The 22180-nt window shown below is 38.5% G+C and overlaps 1 protein-coding gene and 1 long non-coding RNA gene across 2 annotated transcripts; both read left to right on the top strand.

Moving 5' to 3' along the window:
• Nucleotides 1–3097: 3097 nt before the first annotated feature.
• LOC116336133 (cell surface A33 antigen-like) lies at nt 3098–6576 on the top strand. The gene is made up of 3 exons (XM_039608088.1): nt 3098–3397; nt 4294–4653; nt 4892–6576. Exons 1-3 carry the CDS (start codon nt 3328–3330, stop codon nt 5059–5061), a joined length of 600 nt encoding a protein of 199 aa, XP_039464022.1. The 5' UTR covers nt 3098–3327; the 3' UTR covers nt 5062–6576.
• A 5013-nt stretch (nt 6577–11589) lies between these two features.
• Nucleotides 11590–20190, top strand: LOC116336138. The gene is made up of 6 exons (XR_004200688.2): nt 11590–11648; nt 11735–11911; nt 12122–12208; nt 14093–14191; nt 17190–17276; nt 20173–20190. It is a non-coding gene; the product is annotated as an uncharacterized LOC116336138 (long non-coding RNA).
• The last annotated feature ends 1990 nt before the right edge of the window (nt 20191–22180 follow it).

A 22180-nucleotide genomic window follows, 5' to 3' on the forward strand; every position in this document is an offset into this window, starting at 1 on the left:
CTCCTGTCTCCTCTGTCTGCGACTTTTCCGAGGCTTCCCAGGTACAGCTTCCCATTCCTCATTAAAAAATGGCAACGCACTGAAAACTTCTGAGGTTTCACTTGATTTTTGAGCTTGGGCTCTAGTAACAGCCACATTGCATTGATGATTCTGGTCTGACTCCAATAAATCAAAAAGCACTGGAAAATCTCACCCCAGAATAGCTGAATAAGGCAGGTTATCAACCACCTCAACATTTAAAAGGTAAGTCTGTCCATTCACCTTAATGTACATGTCAGCTGTTGAGTACATCTTCTCATCTCCATGCACACAACAAATGGGGATGGTATCACTAACACGGACAATATTAGGGGGGGCAAAATCTCTGTGTATCAGTGTACGAGAACTGCCAGAATCAAGTAGAGCTGTTAAAGTTGTTCCATTAGCTTCAATTTGTATCATTTTAACAGTCTGGTCACACTGGAGCCCACGTTCAGCATGTGGACGTGGCATGAAACACATTTGAACCATCTTAGCTGAAGTTTTTGGGCACATTGGCTTTGTGTGGCCCTCTAACCCACAGAGGTAACAAAAGATCTTTTTTGAATTTTTTAATGGTCTGCCAGCAAACTGGTTCTCACCCACAGGAGTTTTATCAGCTGACACTGGCCTCTGATGGTACATCCGGTCTGATTTGGGGCCTTCCTTATTTGCATTACAAGTCCAAGGTTGTCCTTTCCTCCTGGCAGCTACAAACACTTCTGCCAGCTCAGCTGCCTTCGCTGCAGAAGACGGATTGTGCTCTCGAATCCAAACCTGTAGCTCAGGGGACAACATTCTCAAATATTGTTCAAGGATGATTATTTCACCAATTTCTTGGTTCGTTTTACCTTTTGGCTGAATTCATTTTCCGTACAGATCTTTAAGTCGGGCATATAACTCCTTAGGGTTCTCATCATGCCTGACTTCCAGTGAACGGAATCGCTGCCTGTAGGTCTCAGGGTTAACATCATACTTGGACAAAATTGCAGCTTTAACTTTGTCATAGCTGAGAGAGTCATCAATATCCATATGAACGTATGCCCCTCTTGCCTTGCCCGTTAGCAGTGGTATTAAACGAAAAACCCAGTCTGTTTTTTCCCAACGATATGCTAAGGCAATGCGTTCAAATGTGGTCAAAAAATGCTCAATATCGTCACTATCAGTCAACTTTTCCAATCTGGGTTCATGCAATGAAAACTGACCTGATAATGACTGACTGGATTCAGCTTGAGCTTGAGGAGAACTAGAAATGTTAGGTAGCTCCCTTGACTCTGATGACTCTGTGGTAGGTAATGGTAGCTCAGGTACTGGTGATGTCCGGGACTGCACCTCTAACTGTAAAAGCTGGAACTGATGTTGCAATGCTTTGAATTTTTGTTCTTGTCGTGCAGTTACCTCTTCTTGCCTTGCTTCCCGAGCCTCCTGTTGACCCATATGAGCTTGCAATATTGACATCAGATCCGACAGAGATGGCTCCCTTTCTTCAACCTCAGTGCTCTCCACCATTTCAGAGACTCCAACTTCTTCTTCAGCATCAGCTTCCTTCTGAACAGTTACTCCTTTCTTCTTTTCCACTTTTCCTCCCTGATGCATTTTCCTTTTTTCTGGGGGTGAAAAAAACCTCAAAGAAATAAAAAACAAAAACTGTGTCCTCAACTGGCAAATCCCACTGCTGCCACCAATTGTGAGGGACCAAGCAGCCAAAGCATAGAGGACACAGGCAAAAAAGTATGTTCAAAAAAAGGGTTTTCTTTATTTTAACCCGCAAAAAGTCCAAAATTAACAAAATTCAAAAACATACTTAGCAGGCCCATAAAAGAGGTCAACTAAATATAACTCTACAAAAAAGTGTTTTCCAGAAACTCAAACAAAACAAAGTGAGACACAACTTAACTCACAAACTGACCTAATTACAAAGACACATGAGGTTAGCTTTTATAATGATTTGGCCAAACCATTTACACACAATAGGGGGGGAAACAAAAACACACACTAATATTAACCGAGCACAGAATAACCTAACTAAACCTAAAACACCCCTGCTCCTGGTAAGCTTATGGTTGGTCCTGCTGAGCAGGCATTTTGTTCTCAGAGTCCTCAGCCACGCCTTTTGCCCAGACAGGAAACAGCCACCGCCCAAACCCAGGTAACTCAAGAGAGAAACATAATTAATATAACAAAACTTTTTAGAAAAACCACACAATGTTACTATGCGTGCGCCTCATAATACCAGTGTTAGGTTTAACCAAATGATTAATGAATTAGGTTAATGAAGAAAACTGCAAAGCAAACTAATAGAGTGGAAAATGAACTGATTTACCCCTGTGTGGCTGATGCCATCACAGCTTGTGTGGAATAAAGAAGGATCCACTAACATTAATCGAACCTGGTTAGAAGCAGAAAGTATAAGTTTATACCAATTGCACTATTTTTTTTTTTACATTTGAGTGGATAACTTTAATTTTTCCATCCTGATGATCAGAAGTTTGAGGGTTTCAGAGATCCTTCAGAACAAGAGTAAGTGTTTAAAATGACATATTTCAGTCTTTTAGATAATCTGATGGGTTGACTGAAGTCTGTGAGCTTCAGTGGATTAACATTAACAGATTGTTAATGAAGCATCTGAAGCAGATCATGAAACACAAAGCAAACACATTGAAATGAATTCAATGTTTTATCATCTGAAGAATCAAAAGCTTTCAGACTTTATCTGACACAATATCAAGAAGAAATAAGAGGAAGTCTACTCAGTTACTCCTCTGTACTCTGATTACAGTCATGTGATTTACAGGAAGTGCTGCATCAGCTGCAGGTGGTGGACAAAGTTCTCTGTGGTTTTATGGAGGCTACAGCTAAATGCTGCCTCCTCCATAGTACAATATACATTTTTATACAGTGGCGTCATTTTGAAGTCCTTTGGCTGATGATGGTCTTTAGTATGTAGCTGATGATTGATGATGAGAGAGGTTATGTTTGTGTTGTTCTGTGGAGATCATTCAAGAACTGAACCTGTTAAACACTCAGACCTGCTTTAGATTTCACCGCTTTAGTTATGACGCACTTATTCATGGTCATCGTACAGCGCGTCCAACAGACGTCACTCTAACGCGACTTCCTTACGAGAGATCGAAAGTGTGGCGTTTGAACCTGTGGCTGAAAAACTAATGTTTCAGCTTTATTTGAACCTCAAAGTTAACCTCATGTAGTCAGTTTTAAAACTCTAGTTTTGTATTAACTGAAAATATCATCAGACTCAGACTTTTAGAAAAAACTAAGAGTCAGATCAGCAGAAACAAAAACACGGAAATGTCTGCTGTAACTGCGTCGCTCTGCTCGACTTTGCTGATTGTCGGTGTCTTCGTGTTTGTCTCTGCAGGTGAGGTTTATAAACCAAACAGTGTTTCCCTCTGAGATAAAGAGGAATAAACATCAGTCTGGTTTACATGTTACTTCCCAAAAAATTAGTTTCATATTGAATCAGACAGTCATATTGTCTGATTGTTTATGATGGCATCACGAGGTCTGGTGGTGTCTGTGGATTTACCCGCTTGGTCAGCGGTGCAGTTTCCAGCACAGAGACAAAGAAGTAAATGTGTGTGTCAGTGTGATGTGTTGTAGTGTCAGGAGTCAGTATACAGCTACAAAGCTTTTTGTTCAGTGTATACAAACAGCTGTAGCTCCATAAAGGCAGCATGCAGAGACTCAGTGTCTTATAATGAGAGGCTGCTTTCTCTCACACATTATGGTCACTTATTATCAGCACGTTTCACTGTATAAGTGTTTTAACAAGACAGATCATTCTATTCATAACGAGCTCATTATTTACTGTAGATAATGTTACAAACAGCATTGCTTTAACCATCTGAAGTCTTTTAAAATATTTTCCACAAACTCTTATTTTCTCCTGTTTTCACTGAGCTCATGTGTCTCCCCTTTATCCTCCAAGTGGTAACAGGTCAGATGTAGCATATAAACAATGCAGTTTAGTAAAAACAAGCATCATGCATATTAATTTATTAAATTAAGTTAATTGTTAATAAGACAGCAAGAGTAAATAAAACTGCACATTTGCTGCTGCAACAAGCCACACTCACATCACAGCACCAAAATAAGGAATGGTACCTGAATAAATTCTGATTGTCAAACCTGTGTGTACGTGAGAGCTTAGTACTTTCAGTCTTGTTTGCATCATCACTCTGCTTGGCTGCTGTAAAAGTGAGCAGTTGTACTTTGACCTTTAACCTCTCTGCTCTGTGTTGTTTCCACTTTCAGATCAGAAAATCATCACAGCTGCATCTGGACAGAACGTCACTCTGACATGTCGAGCTCCAAACAGCAACAACATCATAGTTGTAGAGTGGAGCAGAGCTGACCTGGAGACAGAATATGTGCTTTTGTACAGAAATAAGAAGTTGGATCCAGAAAACCAGCATCCATCTTTTAAGAACCGGGTGGATCTGCAGGACAGACAGATGAAGGATGGAGACGTGTCTTTGATTCTGAACAATGTGACGACTGCTGATAATGGAACATATGAGTGTCGCATCTTTATGAGAGAAAGACAACGCAGGAAGAGAGCTCATCTGAAGACCGACCCCATCAGCAGCATCTACCTGAGTGTTGTTCCTCCAGGTGAGTGAGTAGAGTTGAGTGTGTGTGTGATCAGAGGTGAAGCTGCTTCCTGGTTGTTGATGTTTGTTTCTAAAGATGTTGTTGATGAGACTTTGTAGAAAGCAGCTGGTCTGAGTGATGTGATCAGAGTGCAGTAGATAATGTCTGACAGCAGTTTGAAGAGGAAATGGATTCTGTTCTGTTCTTCACTCATCACCTACCTGACAGCTGACACCTCACACCTGTTTCTCACCTGCAGGTCAGACAGGAGGAGGCACAGAGGATGGATCTGTTGGACTGAAAGTTGGTCTAATTGTTCCTGCTGTGGTGGCTGTTGTTATTGGTGTTGCTGCTCTTGTTGTTGCTGTTGTTGGTTTTGTGATCTACAAAAACCGTAAAAAACAACAGAGTCAGGGTTCGTACATATGAACTGCAGCATGTGTGAAATGTCTCAGAGCTTTTTAAATGACAGTGAAGGCAAAATATTAGGAAGAAAGTCCAAAATCCAAAGAAATAAACAACTCAAGAAGAAGACATAGCTGAACTGTCAGCCTGAGACTATCAACGATTTTAAAAACTCCTATATTTTTAAAGATCTCTGAGATTACACTCCAAGTGATGACACCTAGCAAGGATAAACTCATTTGTATTCAGTAAGTTAATAAGACAAGATGCTGCCTATTAGAATGTGTTTATTTGTTACATGTTGTGGGCATTTTTACATTTTAATGTGTTGTCACATGTTTAATTCTACCTACGAGCATGTTTTGTAAAATTGTAGATAATTATTATTTTTAGCAGTAGTAGCAGAACAGTACTGCACAACATCCTAAACCCACTCTCGTGTCTTTAAGTGCAGTAGCAGTAGTACTCGCAACTGTTTATTACAACAAGCATATATGCATTGTAGTACAATAGATAAGGTAAAACCAGAGTTTGTACAGTTCTAATAAGCTGATAGTCAATATTTAGCATAACTGCCTTTATTCTTCCGTACACACTGAACTCGCTTAGTCAGCTAATTTCTTTAAGCAGTCTTCAGAAATAGTTCTCCAGGATATCCAAAGCTCTTCTTTGGATGTTTCTTCCTTTTGTTCCGTTCTCTGTCAAGATGATCCCACACTACATCAATAATGTAGAGGTCTGGGTACTGGGGAGGCTGATCCATGACTCATAGTTTTCCACTGTGTGTTTTTCTCTCCCGTTATGCTTTTACTACATGGTCAGTGAGTTTGGAATCATTGTCATGCTGAAAAAAGAAACAGTTGCCAATCTGATTCTGTCTGGTACTGCATAGTGGACCAAAATCTGGTACTTTTCATCGATCATAATTCCATCATTTATGAAAAGGCTGAAGTGCAGCCTGAACCATGACAGAGCCTCCATCATGTCTTACAGATAGAGGCTCATACTCAGACTTTTCTGCCTGTTTCCTTTAAATTTGTCTCTTAAAAGCCTTCAGTCTTCCCCTGAGACCATTTCTGATGAAGCTTCAGTAAACAGTAGATGAATCAACTGAAGGACCAGATGTATTTCTTACATTCTGTGTCAGGTCTTTGTTAGATTTCTTCCTGTTTCTTAAGGACATGACTCTTCTTTTGTCCAGTTTCCTCCGTTTTATAAGGACACACTCCACACCAGCTTATAGCTTTTGGGAGTTGTCTTGTTAGTGCACAAACCCAAGTTTATTCCTGTAAGATTGGCATAAATATGGCATCAGTAGATGGTGGTATGAAACCAAAGAGAGAAATATTTTCCAAGTAGCTGCAGAATTAGGCGTTTCCTCTCTGATCTACTTTACTTTGCCTTCCATGAAGGAGACACTTCAGCCTGTCACAGCAGTTTAAACATGTCATGCATTGGGCACATATTGTTATTTATTTTACGTTTTATGTTTTTTGTTTGTTTGTTTGTTTCCTGTTAATAAAGCTTTGCAAACATTAATACTGAGTGTTTTAGTCTTTACTGTTTATGTTGCTGTGAAATATTTTCTGACCTGTTGAACTGCAGGTTTTATCTGAGCTGGAATCAAACCACATAAATTAAATAAATACTGATCTGGCAGGAAGAAGGGATGTTACCAAGAATAACACTCCAACAATCCTGAGTCTGATTAAGTGAAGCAGAGTGAGAGATGAGATTAGACCAGGGGTGGGCAATCTCAGTCCACGAGGGCCGGTGTCCCTGCAGGTTTTAGATGTGTCCTCGAACCAACACAGCTGATTTAAATGGCTAAATTAGTTCCTCAACATGTCCTGAAGTTCTCCAGAGGCCTGGTAAGGAATTACTCATTTGATTCAGGTGTGTTGACCCAGGGTGAGATCTAAAAACTGCAGGAAACAGGCCCTTGAGGCCTGGAGTTCCCCACCCCTGTTACAAAAGAAATAACATAGAGGATCGTTCACTAAATCTGCTTGGAAGCTACCGTGGATAAATTTAAGCGATGTCACCATTCATCTAACACTTTAATGTAAACTAGATGTGATTTTACCACAACATACATTTTTTTAGGTTTGACCTTTGACCTTATAAAAGTATAACAGTAAGAGATTATCACACTGTCCACACTGCTCTGCCTCAGTGTATACTGTCACCTTCTCTGCTCTGAATTTTTACTGTACTTTTACAGAAAGTGGTGAGTTTGATATGCAAAGCCTTATGACACAGTTGTTACTAATGAGATTATCGTGATTGAAAAAAAGCAACAATAGTAGTTAGTTAGTTATGATATTTAATTAGTTAGCTCACAGCAACTGGTCTCTCAAGTTTAATTATTACATTTTTAATATATTAAAAATGTAATGACTTGACACTGAAAGACAACAAACACCAGAAACTGTTGAGGCGAAACGTTGAGTTAATATTAACGTTACTGGTGTTGTGTTGATCATAAGAGGACGGACTGCAAATAGAAAGTACATTTTACTCCTGAATGTGATTATTAAATATGTTCACTGTACTCTGGAAATGTGCTTTCTATATTTCATATTAAAAGTAAAACAGGAAACATCCAGAAGGCCAGGCAGACTCTTTAACACTCACAATCTCAAAAGTTGTCAGAGAACATTGTTTCTTTGATTTTTGTTTTTTTTAATGAAAACTATTGAATCACTGATGATCTGCTTGTATCCATGTTAGTGTTTAAAGTCCAGCATCTCCCTCTAGTGGCCATATATAAACCATGTGTGAGGATGGTGTTAATGTAAAATGTGAATCATAGTGTTCCAGTCAGTCATCAGTGTGTCTCTGCACAGCTGTAATTAAAATGTGTTCAGAGGGCCTCAGTGTCTGAATGGTTCCAGTTCAGCTCCATAACAGCAGCGTCCCTGGTTTGATTCCTGTGTTTCAGCTCATATCTGCCTCTCTCACTGAGGGGGGACGTAACTACATGGATGTAATCTTAACATATAATTTTTTTCATATTTTTGTTTTCATGTGGGTGAACTGATGAATTCGTTATTTCAAAGTTTTTTTAGGGAGGAAAAGTCTGGAATGTGTCTACATATGAAGCTTATGTGTAATTTCATTAAGGATGAATGTGTTCAATAAGGATAATTTGTAGTCACTCATTTGCCTCTTTTCATAAGTGTTCGGCTGCATTTCTGTTCTTTACATAACTGCCACTTTCCTGCTGTCAATCCCAATACTGACATTATTACTGTAGTCCAATCAGCTTCTTGCCCGCCTTCTTTAAGCCAATCAGCCTCAGCTTTGTGTAGTTTAAATCTGTGCCCTCTGTCATTCTCCGTGTCAGACTCTCTTTCGTGCAAACCACCTTCTCTCCACATCCACCTCAGACACCTCAGCGCGAGATCGATTCAAGCCTCAGTCTTCATCTTCACCACCATGAGCGTTTAGACTCCAGGGCGTCCTGTCCTAAATCATGACACTGCTGTGATTCTCGTCTGCCATGATGGATCATCTGAGTCTAATCACACAATACTTTAATTTCTCTATCTCAATAAGTCATGTTCAGATCCAAGTGACCTCTCTTTATTGAAAATCTTTTTAAAACATTTGACTTGTATATTTAGACAATGAAGAATTTTAGTCTGTATCTTAACCAATAGAAAGCTGGTGCTCAGAGGAAGAGGGCGGGCTTTACTTGGTGTCAGTGAGAGAAATGAAAAAAAGCTGAAATGAGTGAGAAGGACGATGAAGGAAACATCTGTGCTGTGTCTGCTCTGTAAGTAGAATCTCTGTGTTTGTTTGAATTCTTGTACTTTGACTGTCTGCTCTCCTGATAACTGATGATGGAGGAGAAGACATGAAAAACAAATCAGGCTGAATTCAAGTTCAAAACACCACGAGGACCAACTGCAGGTCTGAACTGACTCTTTATCTTTGCTCAGGAGTCGAGGAAACACAGCAGGCAGTGAAAAGATCAAATCATTCACTCATTATATCAACACAGCTGCACAGTGGACACATCACATAAAATTTATGAATATTTTGTATACATTTACAGTATAATGAGTGCACATGATCACAATGATCAGTTTAAGTGCTGCTTTTGGGATTAAAACTTGAAACTGGGATAGAGTAGGATGAGAAGTTCAGATTGTTTGAATACCTGTTAATCTACCAGCATTTTTGGCCTTTCTTTTTTTCTTAATGGGCACATTAAGAAAAAAGGGGCGATCGTGGCTCAAGAGTTAAGAGTTCGCCTTGTAATCGGAAGGTTGCCGGTTCGAACCCCAGCTCGGACAGTCTCGGTCGTTGTGTCCTTGGGCAAGACACTTCACCCCTTGCCTACTGGTGGTGGTCAGAGGGCCCGGTGGCGTCAGTGTCCGGCAGCCTCGCCTCTGTCAGTGCGCCCCAGGGTGGCTGTGGCTACAATGTAGCTGCCATCACATAGAACTCTCTTATATCGAAGAGAGAGACGAGTTTGTGTGTTCGTCAGCTGTTTGTGTGGAGTTGTTCTTTATGTTCACCTCAAATCAACCTGAGTGTCATTTCTCTTTAGTTCTGATCTCACTGCTGAGCTGCACAACAAACCAAGGTCAGTAACCTTCTTCTGTCACAGTTTAAACCTGATAAATGCTCACCAGTGTTGGGCAAGTTACTTTGAAAAGGTAATTAGTTATAGTTAGTATTTACTTCTTCAAAAAAGTAACTGAGTTACAAGATTCTAAAAGTAATTAATTACTTGAAAAGTAACTATTGCGTTACTTTAAAAAAATTCTTTAACCCTCTGTGGTCCAGGGTATAATTAGCCATTTTTTACTACTCTTGATTTTCCCTCCACATTTTACCTTTCAAAACCATTCACTTTGCCTTGTTTGGTATCATTGTTTTCAGCACAACCTCACGTGCCTGAATTTACAGTCATGTTTTCGTTTTGACAAACTGTATTAACACAATTGATATAAAGTCAGACAAAAAACATAAAATCAGAGTAGAAAAAGTTATATTTTTTACTGTAACAACCACAAACATGTTTATTAAATCATATTTCATAACTTTAAATGCAAATATAAATTGTCAGTTTTAAACTTCTATGCACAAGTTTTGCGAACAACAAAGTTATTTGCATCCATTTACCTTTTACCCTTTTTTAAAATAACCATTTCAAACTATTTACAGAACAATCAGCTGTTCTTCAATAAGATGCCACAAAAATTATTTGTGCCACTCCAAAAAAATCATTTCTGTCCACTATAAAGGAGAACATCACAGCCTGACTCATGCAATTGTTTTGCCCCCTTAGCTCCAGGTGTTGTGCTAGACTATAGGTGTCAAACTCTAGCCTAATTACATTTGGCCCGCGAAGCCATACCAAATTACTATTAGAGCTGGCCTACTGGTATTATACAGCTAATATATATATCGTTTAATATTAAGCTTTGCTTGCTCCATATTCAGTTTTTTCAGCAAAACTTGTTTGAGTCCATAAGAAAAGATTCATTCTTTTTATATGGAGGAAGAATTTTTTTTTCAATAAATATTAATGTCAGCCTGCGACTTTGTTCCAGTTTTGAATTTTGGCCCACTGTGTATTTGAGTTTGACACGCTAGACAGTGATCGTGATTACCGTCCGCGGGAGCGCGCAGCTGCTTAAAGCTGTAGCTTTAAGATTACTTACAGCTACTTCCTGCAGCTGATATAAGATGCGGTAAGCTGAACACAGCTTCAACCGTCTGTTTGTTGAAAAAAAGTAACGCGACCGCATTTTCTTGTTAGTAACGGTAACAGAGTTGTAACGATAGGAATAGTAATTAGTTAGATTACTCGTTACTGAAAAAAAGTAACGCCGTTATTCCCATCACTGATATGACCTGCTTGGGTTCATGTTTCAAAATGGAGCTCACGTAGAAAACTGAGGAAATGAAAGGATTACGGATTAAGCAAAACATCTTTTTAGATCACTGTGTTGGTTTTGAAAAAAGTAAACAGATCATCAGTTTCTCATTTTAACCCTCACAGCTCGTCTGACTGTGAGTCCCAGCAGCTCTCAGTTCTTTGAAGGAGACTTTGTGTCTCTGAGCTGTGAGGAGGACGACAGCTCTGCTGGATGGACTCTGAGGAGAAACACAAGCAAACAACAGAGGACTCAGTGCAGAGATGGGTGGGGAACACCAGCTGGTTCTTCCTGTAACATGACCTACATTTTCCATTCTGACAGTGGGGTTTACTGGTGTGAGTCCAGAGAGGGTCCCATCAGTAACATGGTTAACCTGACAGTCACTGGTAAGCTGAGTGTGTGGAGTTAGTGTTGATGAAGCTGTGTGTAAATGGATGAAATGCTGTAGTTTGTCTCTGTGTTGAGGTGGATCAGTGATCCTGCAGAGTCCTGTCCTCCCTGTGATGGAGGGAGATGACGTCACTCTGCTCTGTAAAACAAAGACCACTCCCTCCAACCTCCCAGCTGCTTTCTATAAAGATGGCTCCCTCATCAGGAAGCAGCCTACAGGTCACATGACCATCCAGCATGTTTCCAGGTCTGATGAAGGCCTCTACAAGTGTGACATCAGCGGTCATGGAGAGTCTCCATCCAGCTGGATCACTGTCACAGGTGACACACTCACCTGTCTGTGTTTCTGCAGCTTTCAACATTCACAATGTGACGACAACTTAATGACTGTGTTTGCTTTGTTTTAGAGAGAAACACCACCACACCTCCACCTACATCCACACCTCCTCCTGGTTCCACCGCTATCACTCTTCCTCCGTCACTCTCTCTCTCTGTGTTGTCATGTGTTGGATCAGTTTGTGTTGTGGTTCTACTGGTGTTACTGGTTCTCCTATTGAGACGATGTGTTCACAGGAAACCTGAAGGTGAGACTTGGACGTCTGGATTTTACATGTGTGTTTTAGTTTTAGGGAATGATCTAGGCAGTTATGATTTTTTTTTTTTTTTTTGTATTTAGACTAAAATTGAGTCCAATTTGTTACAAATTTCGAAATCCATTTATTTTTTTCTTAGATTTAAAATTCAATTACAGAATTCATATTAATTATTTTGCTGATAAATATGGATCATTTCAGCTGAACAAAAAGAAGATGCAGAAGATGCTATCACATACAGTGATGTTAAAATATCACATTGTAAACAGCCAACCAAGCAAAACAGAGGTAATATATTTTTTTTGATTAATTGCTTGAAATGTGTTTTTATTAGATCTGAATACTAGCATGCAAATAAAATCCTAGAATTTTCATCAAAACTGTAACACAACTTTGTTGGATCAACAGCAGCCATATTACTGGTCAGATAACTCCATTAATAATGTTCCAAAAGGCTCTAACTCTATAAATATCATTCAGATTTCTAGTTGAATGACTAATTAGCTGAGGTGATGCACAGCAGCCATCTTACAGCTATAGGTCTAATAATGCAGACTTTAGTGCAAAATAACATTTTAATAGCTGTAATTAAAATTATAAAAAATCAAATAAGTAAAAATCACAAATAATTTCAGAAGTTCAAATACACACACAGACTCTTTTCAATTGTTATAAAAAGATAAATCGAAAGAAACAAAAACCAAAACAGTATTTTGCTGTGGACATTAGAGGAACTGCAGTCCTGGCATTTCTTCTTTATTCTTCTGGAATTGAGGGTGTGATATCATCTAATTTGACTTTGCTGTAGTATACTGTAGAGTATAGACCTTTTTTGTAGCAAATTCCACAACTGGGGATTTTAGACATGCAGTTTATGTGTCTTATTGAAAATAAAGTTCTGTCTGTATTCTCTTTGTATTTGCATAGACAGGAGCTTCAAAATAACTTCCCCGGAGATGTAAGTGGTTACACAGCCTTTATTAAATTTATGAAACATAAATGGAAAACTACTTAAAGAAAAAAAAAACTCACTAGGACATGGAGAAAGGGAAACAGTATGACAGTAATAGAATGATGGTAACAGTGTAATATGTCAATGACTAGAGGGAAGACAGTATATAAATACACGGAAGAAAGATCAGGACACAGAGGACACACCTGGGAGCAAAATGAGACACAGGTGAACTGAATCTAAGTAATCTGACAGGGAGAAACAAACTGAACACAACACACACAAGACAAAAGGTTTGCAAATAAAACAGGAAACTGACACTAAAACCACCAAACTAGATTCACACTAGACACAGATCAACAGTAAACAAACATAGATACGCTAAGAAACAGTGGACATGAAATGGAACTAACACTATTTAGATATCAAAAATTCAGATTAACTAGAAAATAATATTATACTCAAAAGTATAAATACTAAAAGACTTAAAGAACATAATTTACTTTACAAAGCTACAATAAATATCAAACTCACAAAATTCAAAACCCCATGACATGTTCTCTGACCTTTACCTCTCCAAGAGTTTCATTTGGTGTTAGTTTGCTGATTGTTTCTGACTGTGATTAACACTGATTTATATATATATATGACCTAAGCTTTATGAAGCATGTGAGAGATGGTCAGAAAAATGTGTATAGCTGTGACAAGAAAACAAACATTTTACTGATTTGAAATTTGAAATTACTTTATTACAATTTCACTGAAATTATTGACCGTAATAAATATTCACATTTATTTGTCTAAATCTAAAAGACTCAGAGTCTGTTGTTGTGTGTGCTGGACTGTGTACTTGTGGTCTGTGGTTAACTGAAGCTAACAGCTCTGCAGTCATCCAGCATCCTGTATGAGATGAAAAAGAAGTTTAACAAAAAGTGTCATGTAACCTTAGATGATGTTAGATTTAGGCGTTGAATTTAAAAACAGAACAAGAATTTTTTTTATATTTTGTTGTTTTTGTGGCAACCTGACCAGATACAGTTTTTCTATCAATGTGCAGTCAGGTTGTTAAAGTAAAGGTGACTTTTAACTTCTGTTGTTTGAATTGAAAATGAATAAGTTTTTTTTTAGTGAAGATTTCTACAGTAGTATTTGTATTTAAATGCTCTGCTTTCAGCTGTTCTGCCTGCACTGATGTCCTCTGTGCGTATTTTATTATGTAGAGACTGATCCAGCTGCAGTTTACTCAGCAGTGAAAACTACAGACGTCAGTTATGGACAAATCATCATCAAAGAGAAGAAAAACAGAACAAAGCCGAGAGGTACAGCTGTTCTTCCTTGTCTCCATCATGGTTCTCTTTTGTGGACAGAAGTTAAGCTATAGGCTAACATGAGAATGCTCATGCAGTAACGGTTAGCAGGTCTGTTAATTATACTCACAATGTAAAGTAGCAAGCTAACAGTTACTAATTAGCAAACAGCCAATGGGAATATTGAGTCCTATAATCATTTTTGTGATTTGGTTAGTTACCTGGAGTTTAGAAATTATAATTAGCCAGCTAATTATTTTTGCACACAGAAGATAAATTGTTCCCACAAGGTAACAAGTTGCCCTGGCACTCTGTCCAGGCTGTATCCTGTGTGGTCACCTTTGAAAACTGTCATTGCTGCCCAAAAAGAGCTCATCTGTGGATAAACAAATGACATAAGAAAGTCAAAAGAATCTGTAGGAAAACAGAACGATTGTGGAAATCAACTAAACTTGAAGTTCACAGGCTCCACCTTAGGGAACGTTAGGTTTCCGTGCACGAAACCATAAATTCAGTCTAATCAGGATACGTTTCTTGGTTGATCTCATCAAACAAGAGAAATTCCAAAGTACTGTTCGAAACCATAAATTCTATTGTTTTACCCGTGGTCCACCCAGTACCCATGTCCTCTATATCTGAGAGTGATTACTTTCTAAACGTCTTTGTGGATAAAGTTAATGATATCCGTATGAGCATTGGTTCTTCAATACCGTCTGTTTGACTGACTCTGGAGCATCCTCAGTCATGGTTTTGCTAGACTTAACATCTGCCTTTGATACTGTTGACCATACCATCCTGATTAACAGGCTCCAGGACATAGTCGGTGTATCCGGTCTGGCTTTGAAGTGGTTTCAGTCCTACCTTTCCAACAGATCTTTCAGTGTTTTTGCAAATCAGTTTATGTCACACTCTGAGAACCTGACATGTGGGGGTCCCACAGGATTCAGATCTGGGACTATTACCCCTAGGACTTATAATTAGGCAGTTCCCTGATGTGTCTTACCACTTCTATGCTGATGATATTCAGCTCTACTGCTCTTTTAAGCCGATGGAAGTCCATAAACTGTCGTCTTTAATTAAATGTTTAGCTTCCATTGAACAGTGGCTTGGAGACAAATACTTGCAGTTGAACTCTGAGAAGTCAGAAACATCAATTATTGCCCCTGACAGCCGGATATCAATCAAACAGCATCTTGGTTCTCTTTGCTCATCTGTTCACCCGAGCCTCAGATATGTTGGTATTGTTTTTGATTCTGCCATGTCTCTAGAGCAACACTCTCGACAGTTAATTAGCCTTTTTCAGCTAAGAAATATCTCCAAACTGCAAACGTTTTTGTCTAAATCTGAGTTAGAAATGATCATTCATGCTTTTATTTCTTCTCGCTTAGATTACTGTAGCAGTCTTTTTCTTTGTTTGAGCAAAAAGAATCTTGACTATCTCCTGTTAGTCATGAATGCTGTGGCAAGGCTTTTAACAAAGACACGAAAAAGAGAGCACATTACACCAGTTTTACGCTCATTACACTGACTTCCCATTTTAGAATTTAAAATCTTAATACTGACTTTTAAAGCTTTGAATCGTGACTCTCCTGTCTATATTTCTGATCTTTTAGAACCTAACACTCACTCTTGCAGCCTGAGATCATGTAATCAAAGGCTTTGGTAGTTCTATGAACACCTTTTAAGACCAGAGGTGATAGATCTTTTAGAGCGCTGGCCCCCAGGTTGTGGAATTCTCTCCCTCCATCATTACGTTGCCTGGATTGTATTTATTCTTTTAAACATCATCTTAATACTCATTTATTTAGACTAGCTTTTAACTAGATTTGTGCTGTATGTTTGATTGTGCTGTTTTATGTTTATCTATTTTATATTATTGTGAAGCACTTTGTGGTTTTTATCCTGTGAAGAGTGCTGTATAAATCAATAAAGAAAATAGGTCATCACAAAAAACCCATGTCAACAAAGACTGTCAGCTCTGAGACCACCAAAAATAAATTCATGAAAATGAGGAATAAACTATCTCAGCATTGTGGGTTCAGATATCAGACTATTTTCTTAGTGCCACATTGGTGTTAAGTTAATAGCATATGCTCAGGTCCACCTTAAATGGATCAGATGTAAGGTGGGTTTTAACTTTTGGCAGTGCCATAACTGAAGATGTCTTGATGCATACTCAATCATCCAGTTAAGTAAATCCCAAAAGGTTGATTCTGCTCATCTGGACGTAGCGTTTTCAGTGGGAGAAACATTTCATCACTCATCCAACTTCTTCAGTCATGATCAAGGAATTGACCTCACAGCCCATTGTTCATTCAGTGGGCTAGGTTAAGTCATTATGCAAATGTACTGTTTATAAGGTTGGTGAAACCTGCAGTCAGCTGAGACTGAAGAAGTCACTTGGATGAGTGGCAAAATGCTTCTCCCACTGAAAATGCTACGCCCCGATGAACAGAATCAACTTTTTGGGGCATAACTGAACATGTGAGCAAAATGCCCAGATGTGCTTGCTGGCTTGTTTAGGCACAAACAAGTTGTTACCATCGCGAGCGTGTTGTTAGCATGTCTGAAGAAACAAAATGAAGAGACCAAATGTCCTTTAATGCAATGAAGCAAGTTCTGCATGTTTAACCGCAGCACCTACTTCCTGTTGTTGATTCTAGCCTGAAGCTGAAGGGACTTTTCACCACAGTGAGTTCTGGTTTGTCCAATGGCAGTGTTGATGCTGTGAGAACTTGTTTGTTTGGTGCTCTGTGGTGAAGTGTGTCAGACTGCATTGAGATGAAGGTGTAATCTCTGTGGTTCTGCACCTTGTTTTTCACACAAACACCTACAAGTTCAATGCAATCAATTCTTGTTTCTCAGCAGAGGTGTAAAGAAGAAAAAAACTGTGAAAACCCGAAGCTAGTTGCAGAAGATATAACTTAATCTCTGCATGATCAAACTATATAAAAATACTATTGTACCTTAAATATAATTTTGTTTATCTGTGTGGGTTTTTTTCCTGCAGAGACTGACACAGCTGTAGTCTATTCGGCAGTGAGACCTGAAGACATCAATTATGGACAAATAGCTGTTACACCAAAAAGGAAAAGAGGTACTATTTATGTTCTGGTCTTCATGCTAAGCTAAGCTAAGCTAACCAAATCATTTCTCAAGCTCAGGATATCAAACAGTTTTATCATCATTTGAGAAATAAAAATGTTTGTTACTATTCATTTAAAGTATAAAATAGAATTTACAGTGGGGAAAATATTTATTTGATTCACTGTTAAATTTGTAAGTTTGTGCACTTACAACTAAATAAAGTCTATGTTTTTTTTTATGTTTTCATTGTAACGGAGAGAGACATAATATTGTCCCGAATTCTAAATATTGAGGATAAGAACAAACCAACATTGGCCCAGAAGAGTTCAGTCAAACAATAATTTTATTGAACACACGCGTGGGAAGATGTACACTGCAACACATCAGCGTAGATCTTCGCCCAAAAATACACTTCAGAATGCTTTTAATATATCAGGGTTCCGCCCCTTCATGCGTCAGACAAGAATATGACATCAGTTACAGTAAATGATCAACTTAAAAGCTAAAAACACACAGAGAAGTTCCTCTTTCTATCACATTCTTCCATACATGGCAACCAAAAATAATAAAAGAATAGACAAATTAATATTATTAAAGTTATAAATGGATTTGCATGTCATTGAAGGAAATAAGTATTAGATCCTAATCAAAACGTGATTTAGCACTTGGTGGAGAAATCCTTGTTGGCAGGGGCAATTACTTGTTATAAGTCACCAGGTTTGCACACATTTCAGGAGGGATTTTGACCCACTCATCTTTACTGAAACCCTCTAAATCCTTTAGTTTTCTTGGCTTCACCTCAAAACATCAGCTCCCTCCTCAGATTTTTAATAGGACTGAGCTAGGCCTTTACATGACCTTAACATGCTTCTTCTTTAGCAATGCTTTTTTTTGCCTTTCTTGTTTGTTTTGGGTAACTGAAACGCTGGAAAACTGATGCCTGACCAATCTTCAGTGTTCTGGTTGAAGATCGGACATACATAGAGGTTCTCTTCCTAGGTTCTCTTCGCTTCCAAGATGTTACTCTAGAGCAGGGGTCCCCAATCTCAGTCCACGAGGGCCGGTGTCCCTGCAGGTTTTAGATGTGTCCTTGATCCATCACAGCTGATTTAAATGGATAAATTACCTTCTCAACATGTCTTGAAGTTCTCCAGAGGCCTGGTAATGAGCTAATCATGTGATTCAGGTGTGTTGACCCAGGGTGAGATCTAAAACCTGCAGGGACACCGGCCCTCGTGGACTGAGATTGGGGACCCCTGCTCTAGAGGGTAGCATCCATTGAAGTTGTTCTGTATCCTTAGCAGAAACACAGGCCCAAATCATAATGCTACCACCTCCATGGTGTTCTTTGGATCATACTCAGCATTTCTCTTCCTGCAAACACAGCAACTTGAGTTAATGCCTGAAAGTTGATTTTGGTTTCTTCTTCTTTGAAAAATTCCAGCGTTTACTGGTAAACTTAAGACTGCCTAAACATTGGCCGTTTTGAGAAGGGGAACCATGTGGATTGTGAAAGAGTTAAATACATCCTGGTGTAGTGTGTTACCAGTGTTGTTCTTGATGACTGTGGTCCTAACTACCTTCAGATCATTAACAAGCTACTCCTGTGTGGTTTTGGGCTGATCCACTGTCTTTCTCATGATCATCTTTACCCTGGGAAGCAAGAAAAACATGGAACTCCAAACAGAACGTGATGGATGGTCCTTACGTTTAACTTTGAGTCTTGCAAAGCTGCTCTGGAAATAAGCATAATAAGCAATAAGACGAGTTTGGAGATTGTGTATCTATTATCCTGTCCTGTACAGTGAAAGCAGACAGTTTCCCATTCAATCATAGCATGAATTACACTGTTATTGGCTTTAAGTTTGGCTGTATCTCAATCCATATATTTCCTTTGGAGCATTAGCTGTAGCATGCCACATACACTATGTGCTTACTAACTACTGCATTTCCATGTCATGACAATTTAACACACACTAACTGCCTACAATAAATGCATGTCCATGTTCTTTTAAATCTATCTGCAGCTTTTGATCCAGTAGAAGCGTTTTTTTGTCACCATAGATAACATCTCAAAATCTGTAGCTCACAGTAGCTGAGGTTAAATTTTAGGTCCTAGTTTTTTTTCAGTTTAAAATTTACTGGGTCAAAATTTACACACCCACGCCTCACTTCCCTGCTACACAACCACTGTGCACTACTGCTCACCTTTACTCTCTAAAACCTCACTGCTCTCTCACCCAGTGAACGTCCCACATAGACAGAGAGTGAATGCTGTTTCTGTGCCGGTAGACCAAAACAACTAATGGGTCCAATGTTTTCCTGAAATATTTTGCTAGACCCATCAATCTACCCATTTTCTTAGCTGCTTATCTAAATTAGTCACGTGGGGAGCTGGAGCTTACCCAAAATGGGTTGTATGAGGTATACCCTGGAGAGGTATCCAGTCTATCACAGGCTGTCTTTTCTAGGTATGAAATGTGGCTAAATCTTGCAGCAAAGCCACAATTCACAGATAAGACAACAACTAAATATGTACCCAAGTTTATCAAAACAACATCCAGTAGTGAACAGAAACAATATTTCATGGTTCCTGTTTTTATGGATTGGTGTTTGTCTGAAAAATATTCTGTGAGAAGCTGGAAGAAGCAAAAGATTTGACTATAACATCACTGAATGTATTTGATGCAAACGTTTCAGCTGTGTGGGTTGCAGATTTGACTGGTGTGAATTTCAGAAAGCGGCTATAGTGTGGGCGGTACAGAAGCTCTGTGATTTGTGTCTGAGGTGTTTCTCAGTAAAATCTGAACTGTGTGACGCAGAGAGGTGGAGATTAAAGTTTTAGTTGAACTGCAAAGCTTGTAATCATATTTCATGATGTTTGAACTGTGTGTGTTTGTGTTCAGACTTTAAACCAGAGCCAGACGTCGTCTACTCTTTACTGAAGTAGTCCACCAGTCCAACCACTGACGTCCAGCTGCTGGTCTCTAACTGGTCCCCCCAGCACCTCAGACCAGACAACATGCACATGTTCAAAATATTTTTATATGTTTGACATCTTTTTCTTGTTAATTTAGACACATATGATTAAAAAATCATTCTTAAATTTCAACTTGAGTTTAAGCGTGTATTTTCATGCAAATCATGTTTTATGTTCTCAGTAACTTTTCGGTTGTATATATATTATTTATGTTTGCTGGCCCTTGCTGACATGGTTATGTCAGATTAATAAACTTTTGTTCACATTTGTTTTCCTTGTGTGGTTCTGTGGGTTTCACCAAGTTGCAGATGGAAAATTTGACTTCTTCCGGTTTGGTTGTGGCTAACCAATTCTCGCCCCATTTCACTGCAGAAAACAAAGAATAAGCATCAAACCACAACAGAAGAAACATTCAGTGTGTATGAAGTGCTGAGTCTCTATAGCGTGAACTAACCCGGAAACTGAACAGTAGCTGTGATGAAATAAAAAATAGATTCACATTAATTAATTATTTAGTTGTAAGAGAAATAAGAAAATTAACCGCTATAATCGTTTTTAGATTTTGTAAATTTAAATATCTGTACGTATTTTTTAAATTATTATAACCTCAAATTTGGTATTTGTGTGCTTGTCAGACAGTAGGTTAACCTGGTCTGTGACAGATGTTTTACAGCTCTTTGTTTGAGGATTGTAAAGCTGTTTATGTCAGCAATGTTATATTTTATTTATTCATAATTGAATACTAATACTACTATTCAATTCAGTGCTTTAGAAATTACACCAGTTTAAACTCTAAAACAAACCCTGGTTCATCATCAAACCAACAGGGGTTAGAATTTGGTGCAGTTTACTCACATGTTGTCTTCAGAAACTAGAAGTTATAAGATCATCTGGGTGTGACACATGGACATCTTAGCTGGGAGCATCTCATAGGAAGAACTTGGAACTTGGAAGAACTTTGCAGGAACCAGAGTGTCTGAAATTTTAAAAAAGTAAAGCTAATAAAAGTTTAGACAGGAGGGATAAGGAGAGAATGATCGCTCTATTGTTTTTTTTAAATAGTAGAGTCAGTGAGCTCAGACATTCCAGTTATGAAAGAATAAAGTTATGTTGAAACCAAGCACACCATTGTTTTTCTTGTGACATTACCAATAATTTTGATGTGTCACATGGCCCTCTTCCTATTGAAAAAACAAAAGTTGTATCCAAGATGGCCGACTTCTAAATGGCCACCATGGTCACCACCCATCTTGAGGAGTTTGCCCCCTCACATATACTAATGTGCTACAAACAGGACTTTAATATCACCAACCATTCCCATGTTATTACAGTGTATCCATATAAATGGCCCACCGTGTATATCATGTATATATACAACAGCAGCTCAGATCTGACTCTTTTATATGATAAGGGAAAAATACGGGAAAAAATAATATCGATAACAATAAAAATAATGACAAAAATCCTTCTTGCTGATGTAGATAGTGGAGGTCACTGTAATCTGACCTCCTGTAGGTGCAGGTTTCAGCTCAGCTGTTGATTGTCAGAAAAAAATGAACATAGGAAATCTAAGATTTAAAAAATTATCAGAAAAATACCTCACAAAGTTCTGCATAAATTTACATTCATTTTTTAATTTGTCTCTGTAATCATGCACAGCCTCTATGATGCAGCAGGGGGTGTTGCAGCACCTTCAGTGTCACTGCTTCACTACAAGCGTGCTAAAATCCCCCAAATCCAACACTCCTCCTGTTTTCTGTCCCAATACTAATTTCAGATTGTTTATCAACTGTTTGATGACATCAGCTTTTCTGCTGTCTTAAAGGTCATGTTTCTGTTTTTGTCTCTGTTTATTACTTGTTTCTGTTAAGTATTCATTAATTCAGTGTCCTCTGTGTTTGTAGAGATCAGCTGTTACGTTATACTTACAGATA

This window comes from Oreochromis aureus, linkage group 3 (assembly GCF_013358895.1).
Source record: "Oreochromis aureus strain Israel breed Guangdong linkage group 3, ZZ_aureus, whole genome shotgun sequence".
NCBI classification, from domain to species: Eukaryota; Metazoa; Chordata; class Actinopteri; order Cichliformes; family Cichlidae; genus Oreochromis; species Oreochromis aureus.

Coding starts and splice junctions, on each gene's coding strand:
- LOC116336133 (XM_039608088.1), top strand. CDS start 3,328: ATGTCTGCTGTAACTGCGTCGCTCTGCTCGACTTTGCTGATTGTCGGT. Junction 3,398..4,293: donor CTTCGTGTTTGTCTCTGCAG/GTGAGGTTTATA, acceptor TTCCACTTTCAG/ATCAGAAAATCATCACAGCT. Junction 4,654..4,891: donor CCTGAGTGTTGTTCCTCCAG/GTGAGTGAGTAG, acceptor TCTCACCTGCAG/GTCAGACAGGAGGAGGCACA.